The 20,181-nt window shown below is 39.6% G+C and overlaps 1 protein-coding gene across 1 annotated transcript in view; it reads left to right on the forward strand.

Moving 5' to 3' along the window:
• Positions 1-20,181, forward strand: part of LOC132552198 (nucleolar protein 4-like) — a 131,206-nt gene that overhangs the window by 100,972 nt on the left and 10,053 nt on the right. The window contains exon 4 of the mRNA XM_060216347.1: positions 6,831-6,930. Within this exon, the coding sequence (XP_060072330.1) occupies positions 6,831-6,930 (100 nt within the window). The remainder of the gene's footprint in view (positions 1-6,830; positions 6,931-20,181) is intronic.

A 20,181-nucleotide genomic window follows, 5' to 3' on the forward strand; every position in this document is an offset into this window, starting at 1 on the left:
ACGGATGTTGAAAACAAGAGGATCGACACAATCTCTATAACGTATATTGCACAATGTGTAGGCAGGGGTTGCAATGAATGAAATACAACGTGAAAATACATAAAAATTTGTCAAATTAATTTTTAATCAATAATAACAAAGAGAAGAAGTGATCGTAAACACTGATATTGTGTAACAGGCCTAGATAGGACGACGGGTGATGCAGAGACACTGTAAAGGTGTCATAGATGTTATGTATTATAGGTGTGATGTAGAGGTACTGTAGGTATGATGTAGATGTGCTGAAGGTATGATGTAGATGTACTGTAGGTATGATGTAGGTGTGATGTAGATGTACTGAAGGTATGATGTAGATGTACTGTAGGTATGATGTAGGTGTGATGTAGAGGTACTGTATGTGTGATGTAGGTGTACTGTAGGTGTGATGTAGAGGTACTGTATGTGTGATGTAGATGTACTGTAGGTGTAATGTAGATGTACTGTAGGTGTGATGTAGAGGTACTGTAGGTGTGATGTAGATGTACTGTATGTGTGATGTAGATGTACTGTAGGTGTGATGTAGAGGTACTGTATGTGTGATGTAGATGTACTGTAGGTGTAATGTAGATGTACTGTAGGTGTGATGTAGAGGTACTGTAGGTGTGATGTAGATATACGGTAGATATGATGTAGATGTACTGTAGGTATGATGTAGAGGTACTGTATGTGTGATGCAGATGTACTGTAGATATGATGTAGATGTACTGTAGGTGTGATGTAGAGGTACTGTATGTGTGATATAGATGTACTGTAGATATGATGTAGATGTACTGTAGGTGTGATGTAGAGGTACTGTATGTGTGATGTAGATGTACTGTATGTGTGATGTAGATATACTGTAGGTGTGATGTAGAGGTACTGTATGTGTGATGTAGATGTACTGTAGGTGTAATGTAGATGTACTGTAGGTATGATGTAGAGGTACTGTAGGTATGATGTAGAAGTACTTAAGATCTGTTGAAACAGTATTGAAGATATAGTGTAGTGTTTGAGGATAACAAGGTTACTATTGTAGTTCCTGGTAATAAATAAAAGTGTCCAGGGCGTGTATTTGGCCCGATGGAGCTCCCTAAGGGACAACAGGGAGATGTGTGTAGGTGAATTTGACTTCATTATATCGATCAACTTATGGGTCAGTGTGAGTTACATCTACAAATTGACGAAAGTCAAGTCTAAGTGACACGAGCCCCAGCTGTTACTCTCGCCTGTAGTGACGTCCCCAACAGGGCACAATTAGTCGATGTGTCCTTGTCGTATATATAGTGCCCCTTTCTTTGTTACCAGAAGAATAGGCGGTGTATAAGCTCGAGTCTGCTGATTGTTCTGTTTCCTTTCTACTCGCGTCGAGGATTTGTTCGGTCTTTGCACTAAGAACAATTCAGGGTAACATCCTGTCAGTTTTGTTGCCTCGGATGCAGCTTCCCCTCGACAGACCATTGGTAAGCGGCCACGTTGATCATACACCCTTTCGTGCCCAGTATCACCACCACATGCATATCATCACGGACTCGCACTGTTTAACACGATGTTTGTGTATAAGGGTTTTTTTTAACAATGATAATATGCCGCATCCCACGTGATATCCTGTGTGTATCAGATGTTTTCCCACCCACTGTCATCATTATATGTCTTCACTCATGCGGTATTAGTCATTTCAACAAATAAAAAACATTCATTTCAACAAATAAAACTATTTTTTAAAAAACGAAAGACAACTCATTCGATTTTTTTTTTCACTCAAAAATTCTTGACTTCTTAGAAAGAAGAAATTAAGTTTGTGCTACCTGTAAGCGGGGACAATCAACCATTATCGGGTGCTGTAGACCGTGGTATGATTGGTGTTGCACCTAAAGCAATATTTCTGGCGTACCTTGTTTTATGAGGCTAATGGTATTTCTGTAAAATATTTACAATAATGCCATCTTTTCACCTTTCTGAGGACAATACGACGATATTTGTGACGATTGCTAATGTGTTGTATGCGTTACCCGCCGAATCGTGTGCAGCACAGCTGGCACAGTAGTGGTAATGGGTCGACACCACTAATGTAGAATCGTGACCATGGCCAACGGCCATTAGGAATACGTCTCGGACACACAGGGACTTGACACGGAATTCCTAACCCATGGTCCATACTTATGTATTATAATTACAGGGGGAAATCAAATTCATTTATACATATATTGAAAATGTGGTGAATTATCCGTGCCCAGTATATATAGAAAACAGATAAAACACTTGAAAACACATGATGTGAAACAATAGCGCTTTCATTTCTCCTTTTTTACTATGTAAATATGTAAAACTTCTGAAGAAGAAATGAAAGCGCTTATGTTTACATCATGTGTTTTTTAGTGTTTTAACTTTTTTCTATATACATATATATATGTATTTGCTACGTGCCTTAAATCCGAGTCACATACGGTACATTAAAAAAATGTTTTTTCACTGAGAGCTTGATAAACGAAATTTGTCAAGTATTGATCAAGTTATAACTTGGAGAATTCGGAAATATATATGCCCGGTTTAAATGTTCATTCCTCTTTAATTGTTACCTTAATAACTTTGCAGAAATGTAAAAATCTATGCTTTAGGCGGTACCCCTATCCATGTTCACACAGCATGTCTTTCTAGATGTGATTGTTTTGATGTACCCATTAGAGACTAGCACGTGTTTCAACTGGACAGGTACATGTGTACCCAGCTATTTCTATACATATTTCCGAATTCATCAGGTCACAACTCGGTCAATACGTTGCCAATTTCGTTCTTCAAACATTCATTGCCACCCGAAAGATTAAACATTTCTCTTAAAGTAAATGTACTTGCCAGTAAGATCGAATATCTAAACAAGATCATTTTAAAGATATGTTCAGTTCCCGATCTCCTGGGTTACAACCCTGTCACTGTAATACATATATATGGACCGTGGGTTGGGTATTCGTGCCAAGTCCCCGTGTCTCGGACATGTTTGCACGCTGCAACCGCTAGAGGGCGCGTTTACCTCAAACAGAAAAAAAAATCGATAAAGATGTACTCTTTGTATCGTACCTGAGTTTCGTCATAATTCTGGCTCCAACGATGATTTAATACTTTTGGTTGTTGTCCTGCCTTGTTAATCAATTATATAAGGCCACCACGCTTGAGAAATATCCTGAAACTGCCTTATTTCTGGTTCCTGTGTATTGTGTATAATAAATGATTTCCATGTATATTCTATACACTAAGTACTTCAATATATCGGAGCATTTTTTAGCTTCCCTTCAGACCAACAGATCGTTAAGGTTTGATTAAACCACAACTTCAAACACGAGTTAATGCAAAAATTCATGTACACAAAATATGACGAAACCAGAACCGAAAAATTCACAGAACATTTTTTTTCTGATTCTCTTTAAAAACATGCATTTCTTGGCAGATATATAGCCATCAAAACATTTGTTACAATACTAACAGTCAGAGTTTGAAGAGTTGAAGGTCATTTTCGCTTGAGATAGAAAAACAAAAAACAAGATGACAAAGCATAATTCCGTACACCATTCAAAGAAAAACAAAAACAAACACGTTTTTAACAGCCACTGAAACTTTCACTTGAATATGAAATATATACGAAAGCGATTAAAAAATTTAAGATAAATTAAGGTACAATATACCTGCGTTTCATTAAGCTTCGATGTCCATATCGGATTGCAAAGTTTCTGAGGTCAGATATTCTCAAGCAGTAAGAAAATCACAACAGCTAGGTAATTTAATTCTGAAATGTGACGTATTTACTATTGAACAAGTTTACCCAGTTTACCAGTTGCTAATATTGTCATGGTAACCGTGCCAGAAAAACATGACATTGTTAACCCCTAGTGCCGAATGTAATTGACCGCAAAAACCCTTATTCATTTTTTTTATTTACCATATAATGACCTTATATCAAATGACAACATTGTCTGCCAAGTTATTTGTCGCTACATGTAAACATGTTTGTTTCACGCGTATAGGTGACTTACATCCATCCACATGTAAGACTTTACCAAACTGTTAATTAATATTAAGGCTATATAGTTACTGCACACACAGCCTTAGGGTGATCACTTTCGGTATCGGCTAGAATCGATAAGGGACGTACTCATTCTACCCGGGGTATACACAATGTTACGCACGGCTGGTAGGTTCGCTCTCCATAGTCGCATCAGACGTAGCTACTTGTTGGTAAGTTTGTCACAACATAACTTTTATTTGTTTATCGATATATTGACATTGTGTACCTCTTTAGATTTAAGTTTGTCCTTTCCCGTGAAACTGGGATCTTTGGGATTTTTTTCTTGGCCATTACTCCTTGCCGTCATATCTTTTATGATACGTACGTCACCTGAAGTAAAGGTCACGTGGACCAGTCATTGTGTCAAATTTCAAACATCATTTAGGGAAGGGAACATTTCTTTCTTTACAATGTGAGGACATGTATAACTTTGTAAATCGGTGACATGTATTACTTTGTTACGTAGGGACATGTACAACTTTGTAATGTAGGGACTTGTATTACTTTGTAATGTGTGAACATGTATTACTTTGTAATGTGTGAACATGTATTACTTTGTAATGCGGGGACCTGTATATGTAATGTGTGAACACTTTGTAATGTGTGAACTTGTATTACTTTGTAATGTGTGAACATGTATTACTTTGTAATGTGGGGACCTGTATCACTTTGTAATGTGTGAACATGTATTACTTTGTAATGTGGGGACCTGTATTACTTTGTAATGTGTGAACATGTATTACTTTGTAATGTGTGAACATGTATTACTTTGTAATGTGGGGACCTGTATTACTTTGTAATGTGTGAACATGTATTACTTTGTAATGTGGGGACCTGTATTACTTTGTAATGTGTGAACTTGTTTTACTTTATAATGGGAGGTGGGAAGGGGGCTGCGATTCTTTCTAATGAACTTTAAAGACATCTTATACTATATATTGTAGACAACATTATAATACTGTAGTATTTTTATGTATGTATGGAGACAAGTGTTTACATGTGATGTTTAAGACATCATCATGTATCATTTTATCAATAGATAAATGTTGGTGATAAAACACGCACAAACTTGTGTTATTTTAAGGATTTTATCATTTCACAGCGATTTACATGCTATGCTTCGCTCTGCTCTGACATTTGAAAGCTGATCTAACACCTGTCTTGTCAGTTTGCTCTGGCCGAAATTGACCACATCGGCCTAAAGTCAGGGTGGTGTGTACAAGACCAATTTCCCCGAATGCTCCCGTAATTTTAACCAGAGGGACATTAACAAAGGAAAATCGATAATTACTCGTCGACTACGTAACTCGTCTGTACTGGCCATCTGATGTCCGTGGCCATAACGACCGGCCAGATGACCGGTAGTCGGTACACATGTTTACATTGACCTTGTTCGGGCTTTGTTTGAGCAGCTTTGTAGAAACCTAAGGTCAGGAATATTCACATATTTTTTAAAGGGGAGACAATCGTATGAGTTACGAGTAAACACTGTAGAAGGGAGACAACTGTATCAACTAGGTGTTGTTAATTCTTTTTAATGATTTCGTTATATACAGCATGATTTCGAACAGAAATCTTTATGAGTTAAAGAACTCTTAAACTATACTTTGCTATGTTACATGAATGTCACTGTTCGAAATAATGGTGGTGTTTGGCTATTTGTAATGGCGGTGACAGACATGGCATGACAATGTTGATGCGTCTCGGTTTCTGTGAGATCGCTCCAGTATGATGACAAACACCTTTCTGTGTGTTTATCTCTGTGTATCAGAGGCACCAACGGTGACGTTTCCTTCCTCCTATCAAATAAAAGCGACAGACCTGTGTACATCGAGTTGTTGCCGAGTTTGCGTGTGACTGTGATATCTGGGATGTTAATGACGGGGACAAGTCTAGGCCGAGCGGTGTTTGTACCTCAAAGTCACAGGAGAATCAAAAGACTGTTGATGAGTCAGGTAAGAGATGTAAATCAAAGCGAACCGTGTACAAGGGAGACCGTGCGGATAATCGCCTCCATATAGTATTGATCTGCTACACGTACCTGGTGCTCACATTTGATAATTAGAACGGAGCTATGAATTGGGCTAAATGATTATAATGTATTGGAAGTGAATGGAAGTCTGATTAGAGGTGAGGTAGAGCGGTACAACACACAGGTACAGTCAGCCATCATTGGCTCCTTGCGGCGCGTGTCAGTCGTACGGTTCTGTTCTTCCGGCACGCGATCATAGGTCCACGGGAGGGGATAGTCCGGGTCCATTGTACTCCGCTTAGCAGGTTTGGCAAAGGGTGCACGCCATTGGCCAATTCGTCCATTGTGTCCTGTCCGCCATCGGCAACAGCACGGGTTATGTTATTAATATGATAAAATGGATCAATAGTGACCTCTGCCGCTCCGCTCGCCCATGGTGCTTTGTTCTGCCAGACAAGGGTACGGGGAAGAGGCAACAGCCTGAACGCACTCGGGTACTTCATATCAATATTTCACCAGTTCGTACACACATGCATTATCAAGATCCGGTTATTGCCACAAGCTTAATGTGTACTGTTGTGAATAGTCTTATGGATTGCCGTTCATAAAGTTATATCTACCAAGGCGCGAGTGAACTCTTTATTAATTGGTAAAGTCTTGGTAAGTTCTTCTTACCAAATATTGTCATTGTTTCAGCGCCTCATCGGCTCGGTACATGGACATCAGAGAATTGGTTAAACCTGTACTTTGTTCAATTATCGAGAGACGTTATTTTTTTTCTTCCAGGAGAGTATGTCGAGTGCTGATAGTGTAGCCAGTGGTGAACAAAGTCCCTCGCCCACAGCCGAGGACGCCAACGGTAACCACACCTCCGTATTAAAACAAGGTACGTCATCAGTTAATGTTTTTAACAGTTATAAAGATAGAAGATGATTAAATAATCGAAATATGGACAAAAAAACGCTGATTTAGACTGAGTCATACTGAACTCGTGCTTAGTGTTGTTTGTCAAGGGAACCAGTCCACCGTGTTGTTGAAAATTGTGAATACTCTATGACAGAGTTGGTTTATAAGACTTCATCTCCAGTAAACTTTAATTAATTTTTCGTGTTTCTGACTCCTGATACTGATGTAATGAGTTGATGATAACAGTTAAGTACGATTTTACATTAGGTTTTTACAAAAGACATTTTCAGATCTCCTGAAATATTTAATGCATGGATTTAGAATATGACAATTTTTATTTAACCATAATTAGACCGCTGGAAAATCTCTGGCGTATCCAACCACTTAAATAAACAATTATTTGGCTGTTTTAATGAATTAAACAAATATTTTTAAATGTCACCAATATGGACCACGTAACTCTGATGATGCCACGGGTTTTCTTCGGTAAACTACAGTCCCCGAGGACTAGCGCTAAATGTACGCAAGCAACATCCATTTTTGTATAGCTATGAAGTTTTATAAAGTGGATAATCTTTCAACATTGGAAATGTCAGCAAACTTTAAGTGGCGCTTAGGGAACAGGGTATGTCACATGACATGAGAAGTTACTACTGGAGTGATGTCCTAACTTTGTGCTGTGAGCCAAGTCCTGCAGCAACTGACACAAAAAAGGCACCGTGTTGGATTACTGCACACGGAGAAGGCGTGCAACACTGGCTCATAGCTTTAAAGTTTCAAACCAAAGTCATTTGAGGTATCTCAATACTTAAAACCTAAGCACCAGCGGGTATTTAACTTATATGGGAGTGATGTGACTGCTCCCGACGGAGGTGTTGTAGAACCCTCACGCTACACGGCTGAGGGGCCCGCATGTTGTTTGTGCCTGGTATTCTATTGCGTTGGTCGTGTCTCCGATTTACAACCTTAATGATAGTGCATCGTGTCCTGTTACAGGGCAGTGTGCCGACCCGCGCGGGCGAAACTGGGTAAACACTGGCACACGTTCTAAGATTTCAAATAGCCACAATTACACAATTTGAAACGGTAAATCATCTAGAATGACTATCTTGCCGGTCGTTTCTTACTAAATAGGGGTACAGGGACTGAAAATAAGAAGGATTGAAGGCACCGCCTCGTCTACATAGTCTCCAATATGACGTCGTCTGGTCATAGCAATGAATATCCATTGGTGTTCTATTGACGTTAGTGACTGAAGACCACTGCCTAAATTTCTCACGATGGAGATTTAACCGTGAGGTCATCACTTTCCTGTTACCGGCAGTACGTTATCGAACACAGCTAAGTTCGGAGACTGCATTTCTTCAGACCAATGCAAAACATGATACTGTATCTTGGTAACATAATCCAGGCAAAACTCAATTACATTTGTCAGTTTTGTTACAAGTGATATTTATCAAAGCAGTAACAGATAGGTCGGATGGTCGGAGCAGTACACATTTGTTTACCAGAAAATGTAACAGTCTCCCGTTGACAGTTATGGCCAGTTCATCGCGAGAAAATTAGTTTTAATATAAAAAAATATTTTTGAAATATATAACAGATATATAACATTGTAATTCCGGGTATATCACTTAGGTTTGTTACTCCGGGTGTATCACTAAGGTTTGTTACTCCGGGTGTATCACTAAGGTTTGTTACTCCGGGTGTATCACTTAGGTTTGTTACTCCGGGTGTATCACTTAGGTTTGTTACTCCGGCTGTATCACTAAGGTTTGTTACTCCGGGTGTATCACTTAGGTTTGTTACTCCGGGTGTATCACTTAGGTTTGTTACTCCGGGTGTATCACTTAGGTTTGTTACTCCGGGTGTATCACTTAGGTTGGTTACTCCGGGTATATCACTAAGATTTGTTACTCCGGCTGTATCACTAAGGCTTGTTACTCCGGGTGTGTCACTAAGGTTTGTTACTCAGGGTGTATCATTAAGGTTTGTTACTCCGGATGTATCACTTAGGTTTGTTACTCCGGGTGTGTCAATCAGGTTTGTTACTCCTTGTGTGTCAATCAGGTTTGTTACTCCGGATGTATATTAAGGTTTGTTACTCCGGGTATATCACTTAGGTTTGTTACTCCGGATGTATCACTAAGGCTGGTCATTTTTTTTATACATGACTAAGTTCATTACTCCGAATTATTGTGAAAGCTCGTTACTCCAGATAAATCCCGAAGGATTGTCACTCCGGATACATCACGGAAGATCGTTACTCCGGGAAAAACGGAGGTTCATATAATGTAGGCGAATTATTCCAATACTTAACATCGATTCCATGACCAGCTTCCAACAAAGGGCAGTGTTGGGGTCGTTTTGTGTTACGGTCAACAACATATGTACTGGTAAGAAATACAATTGTTTCATTATGTTGTTATGTAATCGTTTGTTAAGAGAGATACATGGATCAGCCATCATCCCCAAATCAATGATGCTTTTGTAAAAGAGCCTTTCCATGCTATCTTGAGACGTAATGGAAATTCAGATCTTCATTTCATCGACTCATGATATAACGCTTGTATAGAAGTCCATACACCAATTGGCAATTTGCTATTTTTTTTATTTCATAAACTCAATACCGATTACACATCAAGTCTTTCATTCTGTACATCCAAATCAAAGAAGAAATTTACGGAGGACGAAATCATAAAAATGGTCGAGTTTCTGGTTGACAAAATCTTCGTCGAGTTTGGTGGTAAAATCTTCCAACAGACTATTGACATACCTATGGGAACCAACTGCACCCTTCTGTTGGCTGACTTGTTTTTGTTTTCTTACAAGACTGAATTTATCGAAGAGCTTATCAAAACAGGTCACAAAGACCTTGCAAAGTTGTTTCATTTAACCTTTCAGATATATCATATATTTTTTTAAATAACTAGAAATTTATTGACTGCGTCCATCGTATATATCCACCATCACGGGGAAATCAGACATACGACAGACTCTTCTACATCAGCTACTTATCTCGATATTTTTCTACAACGAAACCAACATGGACAGCTTTCCATCAAGCTGTATGATAAATGTGATGATTCAAATTTCCGCCTTTTGAATTTTTTATTTCTGGATATCAATATCCCTGCATCTCCAACCTATGGTATTAACATGTCACAGTTGATTTGACATGCAAGGGCCTATTCCTATTATCACGATTTTCGTGCAAGAAGTCGCCAAGTGACTGACAAATTCGTAACACAAGGGTTCAAAAGATGCAGGTTGATAAAAATTATGGGGACGTTTTATGGTCGCAGTAGTGGCCGTATTGAGAAATATTCCATTTCTTTGTGTGACATGAAGCTGGACGTATTTGATTCTCGTTAGTTTGCCTGTTGGTTCCGTTGTTGTATGCATTGTTCTCATTTGAGAACGTGACATTACTTACTTGGAGTGATCAAGGTTCATATGGCGGGAATCGTCGATGAAGCAGAAAACGTTCACTCTTCCGGAACACCTGGTCTTTTTCTCCTTGTGCGTTTTGATGAGTCTCCGTGTAAATCTTTCGTTTGTTCATATTTTGCCATAGTTTTATGGATTGAAGTTATAATTATGATTATGTTGCAAAGTTGGTATTTTATTGGTGTTTTTTGTAGACTGAAAACCAATCACCTATCGAGTCCTTCATTTTGTAGTTTCAATACCAGTCGCACCAGGTGGTGAAACCAGAGGGACTTAATTGTTTGTCTCCCTCTAACTGTCCGTCCGTCTGTCCGGATGTTGGTTTGCAGACGATAACTTGAGAAAAGATGGATTGATTTGAATGAAACTCTTTTTGATTTTAGGGTATTAGGTAATACAGAGTGGGATTGAGTTTGGGGTCGAAAGGTCAACTACGAAGGTCATTGTTACTAAAAATAGACGTATCGTCATTCTTTGGCTTTTAGTTGATAACTTGTGATAGGGTTGACCAATTGTATTAAAACTTTATGCAAAAGAAAAATTAAAACAAAAATTGTGAAAGCTGTGAAGGTTACTTAATACAATCGACATTTATCACCATTTTAGGGCCGTATCAAAGATGCGGGAAGCAAAGTTTGTCAGAATAACACCATAAGTCAACTGAACAATGTTCAAGGTCACTGTGGCAAAAGGTCATGGACAAAATTTAAATCTTTTCATGTGTTTACTGGCAATGTAACTAGAATGGTTAGATTTACATTTAAAGGTTAGACACAAAGCCGGGTCCTTTCTGACATGTCAGTGTTTTAGTTTGTTTCCAGATAATCACTTAACTGAATTAGGGATGACAAACTTGATTTAAACTTAATACAGTATTTAAGCACAAGGGAGGGCATATGAAGTTTTCCCACCTTACTCACTGGCTTTGCATCCGTTCTGTCAAGACACTGGTTTTTGGAGGGAAGACGTTCAATTGTTAAAATGAGACATCTGTTCATTGCTATCAAGGTCTATGTTTCTTACAAAATTTAATCAGCGACAGGGAAGTGTGGCATGTAACACTAACTGTAAGCTTGTTTGTTTGAAAGGTTTAAGATTTTTGTACTCTGTTAAGATAAAAGAAACCCACAATTGTTGAATATCATATATTTACGGTCAAATAGACCCAATTATGTTGATTCAACACTGTAATGGTCAAATAGACCCCATTACGTTGATTCAACACTGTAACGGTCAAATAGACCCCGTTACGTTGATTCAACACTGTAACGGTCAAATAGACCCAGTTACGTTGATTCAACACTTTAACGGTCAAATAGACCCCGTTACGTTGATTCAACACTGTAACGGTCAAATAGACCCCGTTACGTTGATTCAACGCTGTCACGGTCAAATAGACCCCGTTACGTTGATTCAACGCTGTCACGGTCAAATAGACCCCGTTACGTTGATTCAACACTGTAACGGTCAAATAGACCCCGTTACGTTGATTCAATACTGTAATGGTCAAATAGACCCCATTACGTTGATTCAACACTGTAACGGTTAAATAGACCCCTTTAACGTTACCTCAATATTATACGGTCAAGTGGACTCCCTGGTTTCGTTGCTGGTTGCTTGATGTCCAGATTGTTTTAAACGTCCGTACGTAATTACTTTCTTCTGAAATGCAACGAAATCACTTCACTGTATAAATGTGGTAACGTTACAAAGCGTGTTTTCGTCATAACCTTTGGTCTTGGAACCATGGAAATGAATTTGGAAGTGATCTGTCAGACATAACTCATCAATGTTTGCCAAAAGCATTTTCTTATTGTTTGTTATGCCTGTAGTTCATCAGGAAAAAAAACCAACTGAATTCCAAGTTTGGGCACGACAGGATCAATTTGTAAATTTATCAAGAACACAAGAACACGGAGCCGCCGTTCTGTGTGCATGGTGAAGTACTCTGCCTGTGTACCCACGTGTTGATTCCTGCTGTGGCTAAAAAGCACGCACACATTACAAAAAATATCGACAAAATATTGAAGAGAAGAACTTGAAACGGCTTACTCGGAAGTGAGGAGCGGTTATGACGTGTAGACTTACGAGAACCTCCGTAGTTGGATCAGAGGGGACAACAGACACCTAATAACTTATTCATTACTGTGGAAAGGAGACGTTAGTTGGATACAGCGGTAGTTCCACAGGAAGTTCAATGGAACAGATCGCTATTATGGCCCAAAACAGAGCTGTTCTGCAATTACCAGGCCTTGGTAATCAATCACCCTTGGCACCACGCGAGCCCGCGCCCGTGCCGCTGATGACAAATTCTGATTATTGTAGCACATGAGTAATACTCACTGGTCTCGTAATCGGTAGTATCACAGCCTAATAATGCTCCCGGCTAGGAGGAGGGACACTTCGATCTACAGGCGCCAGCTGGCTACAGCCACCTGTGGAACGAAAAAAAAAACTTTTCAACTAGACAGTATTGTACTCTGGAATAATTACCTTATTTCATACTTCATACACAATTTACTGACCACTAAAGGGGGCTAACATCGTTTTCCTTTTTCAGATAAATTTATGATAGAATTAACTAATATATCAATGGCTGAATTATCAGTAACATAATTGTTCCGAAATATTTATGTAACTGTCCACTGAGTTAAGATGACGTCATCAATGCTCTTTTTTCCATGTTAACATTTTATTGAGGCACTTTATGCATTACGTTGAGAGTTAGTGACAGCGCCCTTGTACGTTGAACATTGATTTATTAGGAAAATGTCTTCAAAAAGGTTTCCCCGTTAGACCGTAGAGAAGAACCGCCAACTCTAGTAGACAGACTCTTGGCTTTTGATGAAATAAATGGCCTGTGATCTTATCGATAAAGACAGTTGCTAAGAGTGTATAAAGATCTCCCACAGACATTGGGGAGGTTCGACGGAAGCACCAAACAGCCAGTAAACTCATGATGGTCGATTTTTCGTTGGAGTGCAACAAGTAATGACATGATCCATTCACCGAAAAGGGATGTCTCTAACATTTCAGACTTTAGCCCTGGCATACGTGAGTGTTCTCTAAATCCCCTATACATTATTTATTTCCTAAACCATCTACAAATGTAGGAACACCGATGGCTGTATGGCTAACTTGGATAAAGCGGGGAAAATCAATAGGGCGGACTCCCGTCGGTGCTGGCAAATGTGTACATTCCACGGCGAGTGCTATTACATCCGCGCGTCCTACAAGTTTGACCGGATCGACCTTCGGTGTGCATACGATATGGTGGTTTTCAAATGTCTCATCCCATCAAACGTGCCATATGTTATCAAATTTGGAAGAAAAAGTTTCGTCCGCTATTGCACGACGCTGCCACCTCGACCTTCGCTCTGATAGGATGTCCAACTTCCTTCAACTCAAAGCCACACGACAATCACTGCCACCGAATCACGAGACGAGGTTCTATGCACGAGGACGCTTATCAACAAATAGGGGACATTTGCATAAGCCCCGTCTTCGGCGAACGTTGCTTTAACTTTCAATTTCGATCCGGGTTTAAGATTTCAAAGTGGTTCGTAGTGAAGGGAACGGCCTTGCCAGTACTGCTGTCAGTGATTGCTGGCTGTGATGGCTTTCATCGGTTGTAAAAAAGCCTTAGCAGTAGCAGATCTGAAACCAAAATGAGATCAAGCAATTGCGAATATTGCACAAGTTTGGGATAGATAATTTAATCATTAAACTCTTGTATTGATTTGAGCCAACTTTCCACCCTAATTTTGTTAAACTGTTATTGGGGCACATGTGAAGAGAGAGGGAAAAAAACATAAAAATTGAAATCCTAAAGCAATGCTTCTTTTTAGAGTAGACCATGTTTCTTGGTAATGTTTCATGTCTCTAGAGGCCTGTTTCTAAACACGGCGTTTGTGATGTCTTTGTCTACACTTGTATATACTCTGATGGATGTATATCTTCTACCTATGTGTTTATTTAACAAATCGTTTTACGACTGGTAACATCAGGGGCAAAAATTAAATAAACACTTTATTGAAAGCTTATTGTATAGCAAGATAGATGCGACTAAGATGTTGATCTCTCTACGCTACTAATGTGGCACCGTATCCACTTAATGGCGACATCGAGGCTATTAAGATCTCTTTGTGCTCAAATTGCCCATTACCTTCCATTTCAAACCGCAAGCTCACTGCGTACTTACTACATTTTCATTCTACTCAATTCAATATATATCTCTTCTCTGCATTCTCTGCGGATCGTTTTAGGTAAAACAGTTCTACTAGAATTTAAAGACTAGTTTATAACTTGTGTACTACAGAGAGATATCTCCCTCACATACAAGTTTGCTATAGAGAGATATCTCCCTCATATACAAGTTTACTACAGGGAGATATCTCTCTCACATACAAGTTTACTACAGGGAGATATCTCCCTCATATACAAGTTTACTACAGGGAGATATCACCCTCCTATACAAGTTTACTATAGAGAGATATCTCCATCATATACAAGTTTACTATAGGGAGATATCTCCATCATATACAAGTTTACTACAGGGAAATGTCTCTCTCATATACAGGTTTACTACAGGGAGATATCTCCCTCACATACAAGTTTACTACAGGGACATATCTCCATCATTTACAAGTTTACTACAGGGAGATATCTTTCTCATTTACAAGTTTATTACAGGGAGATATCTTTCTGACATACAAATTTACTACAGGGAGATATCTCCCTCAAATACAAGTTTACTGTAGGGAGAAATCTGTCCTATATCTTTCCTTTATATACATGTATGCCTTGTATACACGTAATAGAATGGCCATTTGTAGGAGTTGCGATTTACTGAGTTTTTAGAGGATTCATGTGTTGCCTGTCGCGTATCCAAACTAACATTGAACATTTCTGGTTGATGGTTTTGGCGTTTTTGTTTTTATTTTAATAAAATGATACTTAAACAAGGTTGTTTATTATGACAGTAGTTAAAGTGTGCTGTTTTTTCTGTGACAAGTTTGTGTTCGTGTTTTATACATGTAAGTATGATTTGCATGATTTGCATGTATACAAAAAGATTAGAAGTTCTATCTAATTCACTACATCCACCTACATTATTGACAGGACTGTAGTTCAGTGTGTTTGTTGTCACTTAAGTCCATGCACATACGTAGTATATGTGACTTATTGTCATCATAGATTTTTTTTAACTTCAACAGGCTCTGTTTCTACCCAGCTCACAACACAAGACCGGATAGGCAACCTCCGCAGTCGGAGAAAACGTGATACCTCGTTTATAAAATGTATGTTTTGGTGTATATATTTATGTAGATAAGAAAATATTTATTGGGAGAATATGATATTTGAAGTGTATGGTTGGCTGTCCTTTTAGGGTATCATAGATCAGTGTCCCAGGATCATACTTACCTGTGGATATACTCGGGAATCGCCATGGTAGGATACAGTTTCTAAATGTACCTGAGCAACTATTCCCCTTTAAATTCTAAAATTAAAGTCTATTTCATGGTCATTACTTCCCATGAATGTACATGAATACAATACATATATGTCCATACTTGGAGATAGGATTTCATTATGAATATATGAAATACATTGATGTTCGCGAAGACTTTTAGAGACAGGAGGGTACTCAATGACAACGTGTCTTTGAATGCAACTTAATGGTACCTGTCGGTGAATGCATACCACTATGGCACACCCGGAGCACATCTGTATTGATTTTTTTGTGCAGAGAAACTGGACAGGTCGATTGCACTTGATATAGGAAATGCTGGGTTGGAGTCTGGGTCTGATATTTGTGATCATCCCCCTCTCCACCCCTTTCATATTGTACTGTTTCATACAGGGGTATCCATTGGGCCAAAGGTATCTCAAGTGCCTTTCTTTCATCCCTTGTGAGGAGTTCTGTGTACCTGTTGATATAATAGGGGTCCTTTATGGAGAGGCTTTGCTCGTTGGTACCATTGACTTTCATAGCAAGGTTTATTCTTGTTGGTACCACGGGAGGCCTTAATTGCAAGGTTTATCGTGGTTGGTACCATGGGAGGCCTTAATTACAAAGTTTATCGTGGTTGGTACCATGGGAGGCCTTAATTACAAGGTTTATCGTGGTTTGTACCATGGGAGGCCTTAATTACAAGGTTTATCGTGGTGGGTACCATGGGAGGCCTTAATTACAAGGTTTTTCGTGGTTTGTACCACGGGAGGCCTTAATTACAAGGTTTATCCTGGTTTGTACCATGGGAGGCCTTAATTACAAGGTTTATCGTGGTTGGTACCATGGGAGGCCTTAATTACAAAGTTTATCGTGGTTGGTACCATGGGAGGCCTTAATTACAAGGTTTATCGTGGTTGGTACCATGGGAGGCCTTAATTACAAGGTTTTTCGTGGTTTGTACCACGGGAGGCCTTAATTACAAGGTTTATCCTGGTTTGTACCATGGGAGGCCTTAATTACAAGGTTTATCGTGGTTGGTACCACGGGAGGCCTTAATTACAAGGTTTATCGTGGTTGGTACCATGGGAGGCCTTAATTACAAGGTTTATCATGGTTGGTACTATGGGAGGCCTTAATTACAAGGTTTATCGTGGTTGGTACTAAGAGAGGCCATGATAACAAGGCTATTGGTACCGTAAAATGCCTTTATTACAAGATTAACACGTGTTGGTACAATGGAGCGCTTTCATTACAATTTTGAATTTCATTACAAGCTTTATTCCTTTTGTGCTATGGGAGACCTTAATTAAAATGATAAAATTAGTTGGTGCTATGGGAGACCTTTATTACAATGTTTATCTGCGTTGATACCACGGAAGTTTTTTCTTAGAAGATGTATCACGATTGGTACCACGTGGGACCTTTTTGTATAGATTACCCGTTATGAGCCTCATAAGTTTGTCAGGTTAAGTGCCGACAGGACTAGGATGTTCGTCGCGACACATGTTAGCCCCAACTTCAAAGTCGTATAAGGTACGTTGTTGCAACAGCTGGCTGTATACGGGCACAACACAGTCCATATGTGTACCTGTGCTTTGGCTTGGGGACACATGTAAATTTTATCGTCGCTTGATAATGCATATGTACCTACAAAGGCAGTGTTGTAGCACATCACTGTCGCTTGATCGGCGGTAACGATCCAGCGTGGAGGACTCGGGTGGGAGTTCCGGTGGGACTGCAGTCTTGTCGGCTTGGTAACAGCACCATTGGTCTTCGCTAAATTAGCTTTTAGTTAACATTGTTAAATATGTATGTCAGCATTACATTCTCATTAAAACACAGTGTTAAATCTTTGTGATAACTTCTTGCACCCATCGATTTTTCTTCCTGTATCCAAATATGATCTATGATTTAATCTTTCCACGGAATTGTTAATATTTTATTAACCATTTCATTATTCAAATACCCCTCTTCCACGCGGAGGGATATATAACAGCCATAAATATAATGACGATAAGTTGGGCCTGCGTTGGAAACACTATTACAATATGTGTTAGGTCGGAGACGGCCCGTGCGTTCGCTGTGGTGCCTCTCATGAATCGGGCAGTAAATATTAACTTATTTAGCCGAAGAAAGCCTTTAACAAAAGTGTTATAGAAGCTGAAAACCAACAAATAATTAATGATTTCCAACTTTGCACTGAGCACATGTAAAGCATCACTCAATTTGATTGCCTCAATTTATTGGCAGTATACTACCTCTTGTAACATTTCTCGTTAAACATGACGACGTAGCAATACACTATCTAGTTGAATAAATCACACGTGATGGCGTTACACTACACTCTCACACATGACGTAACGCTACACTCTCACACATGACGACGTAACACTACATACTCACACATGACGACGTAACACTACACACTCACACATGACGACGCAACACTACACACTCACACATGACGTAACGCTACACTCTCACACATGACGACGTAACACTACACTCTCACACATGACGACGTAACACTACACTCTCACACATGACGTGACGCTACACTCTCACACATGACGACGTAACACTACACTCTCACACATGACGTAACACTACACACTCACACATGACGACGTAACACTACACTCTCACACATGACGACGTAACACTACACACTCACACATGACGACGTAACACTACACTCTGACACATGACGACGCAACACTACACACTCACAAATGACGACGTAACACTACACTCTCACACATGACGACGTAACACTACACTCTGACACATGACGACGTAACACTACACTCTCACACATGACTACGTAATATTACACTCACACATGACGACGTAACACTACACTTTCACACATGACGACGTAACACTACAACGTCACACATGACGACGTAACACTACACACTCACACATGACGACGTAACACTACATACTCACACATGACGACGCAACACTACACACTCACACATAACGACGTAACACTACACTTTCACACATGACGACGTAACACTACACTCTCACACATGACGACGTAACACTACAACGTCACACATGACGACGTAACACTACACACTCGCACATGACGACGTAACACTACACTCTCACACATGACGACGTAACACTACACTCTCACACATGACGACGTAACACTACACTCTCACACATGACTACGTAATATTACATTCACACATGACGACGTAACACTACACTCTCACACATGACTACGTAATATTACACTCACACATGACGACGTAACACTACACTCTCACACATGACGACGTAACACTACAACGTCACACATGACAGCGTAGGACTACACTGCCAGACTGACGACGTAATACTGCACTCTCACACATGACAAAAGTAGCAATGCACTGTCACACATGACAAACGTAACAATGCAGTCATACTAGGTTACATAGTTACATGACAACATAACGATATGCTTTCTCGTTTTAAAAAAGTCAAACATGTCGACGAGCCAACATACGTTTCCGGGATGTCGGCATTACGTAATAGTTAAGTCGCGTAACACCGCTCATACATTCCAGTCAAATGTTGCCTATTTCCACACTGTCTCGTGATATCAGTAACACCCACCTGTCACATGATACCGGTCACATTCGGTGCCTCGTGATGCCAGTCACACGACATATTAAATGGTCTTATCTTGACCCTTTCAATCTACGTTGCTTAATTAGCTTAAAACGTTTCATGTATTAGTTGATGTTGGGTTTTCGAAGGCAAAGGAGGTTGAATAGTAATTTATACATCGTGTAGTGTGTACATACAATCATAGTGTTTCTACAACAGTCGTCTTAATGCCGCGAACCTATATCTTGTGGTTCTTCTCATTTTGTGTTGCTTCAATAGACGGAGCCAGTACCAATATTTAAAGAGGATTGCTTGATTATCGTCCCTCACAGACTTGCATTAAGATCAAAGGGCGACCTTATATGGATTCTCGTGCGCGAACGGGGAGCTGTTCTTAGAGCTCAAGTTGTCGTGCAATTACCGACTAGCTACGGACGTTCTCATAGTGTAATGGAAAATCTGAAGGCTCTTTGATTACAGCCTCCGTATTACCATCCCCTTTACACCTCCTCTGATGATGGCGGCACGCACGATGTTTTTAGATAAATGCTTTTTACCTGAGGACAAATCACCAAATGTACCTGGGGGAATTGGCTGAGTTTACCTGTTCCTATGACAGAGTTATTGATTATACACCTTAATAACCCCATATTTTACTTACTTTTGTGGAGCTAAAATCATGTTCACCTTGGCGGGACTTGTTGCTATAGCGACCAG

The sequence above is a fragment of the Ylistrum balloti genome, unplaced genomic scaffold, assembly GCF_031769215.1.
Source record: "Ylistrum balloti isolate Yb309-2 unplaced genomic scaffold, AGI_CSIRO_Ybal_v1 Utg370240, whole genome shotgun sequence".
NCBI classification, from domain to species: Eukaryota; Metazoa; Mollusca; class Bivalvia; order Pectinida; family Pectinidae; genus Ylistrum; species Ylistrum balloti.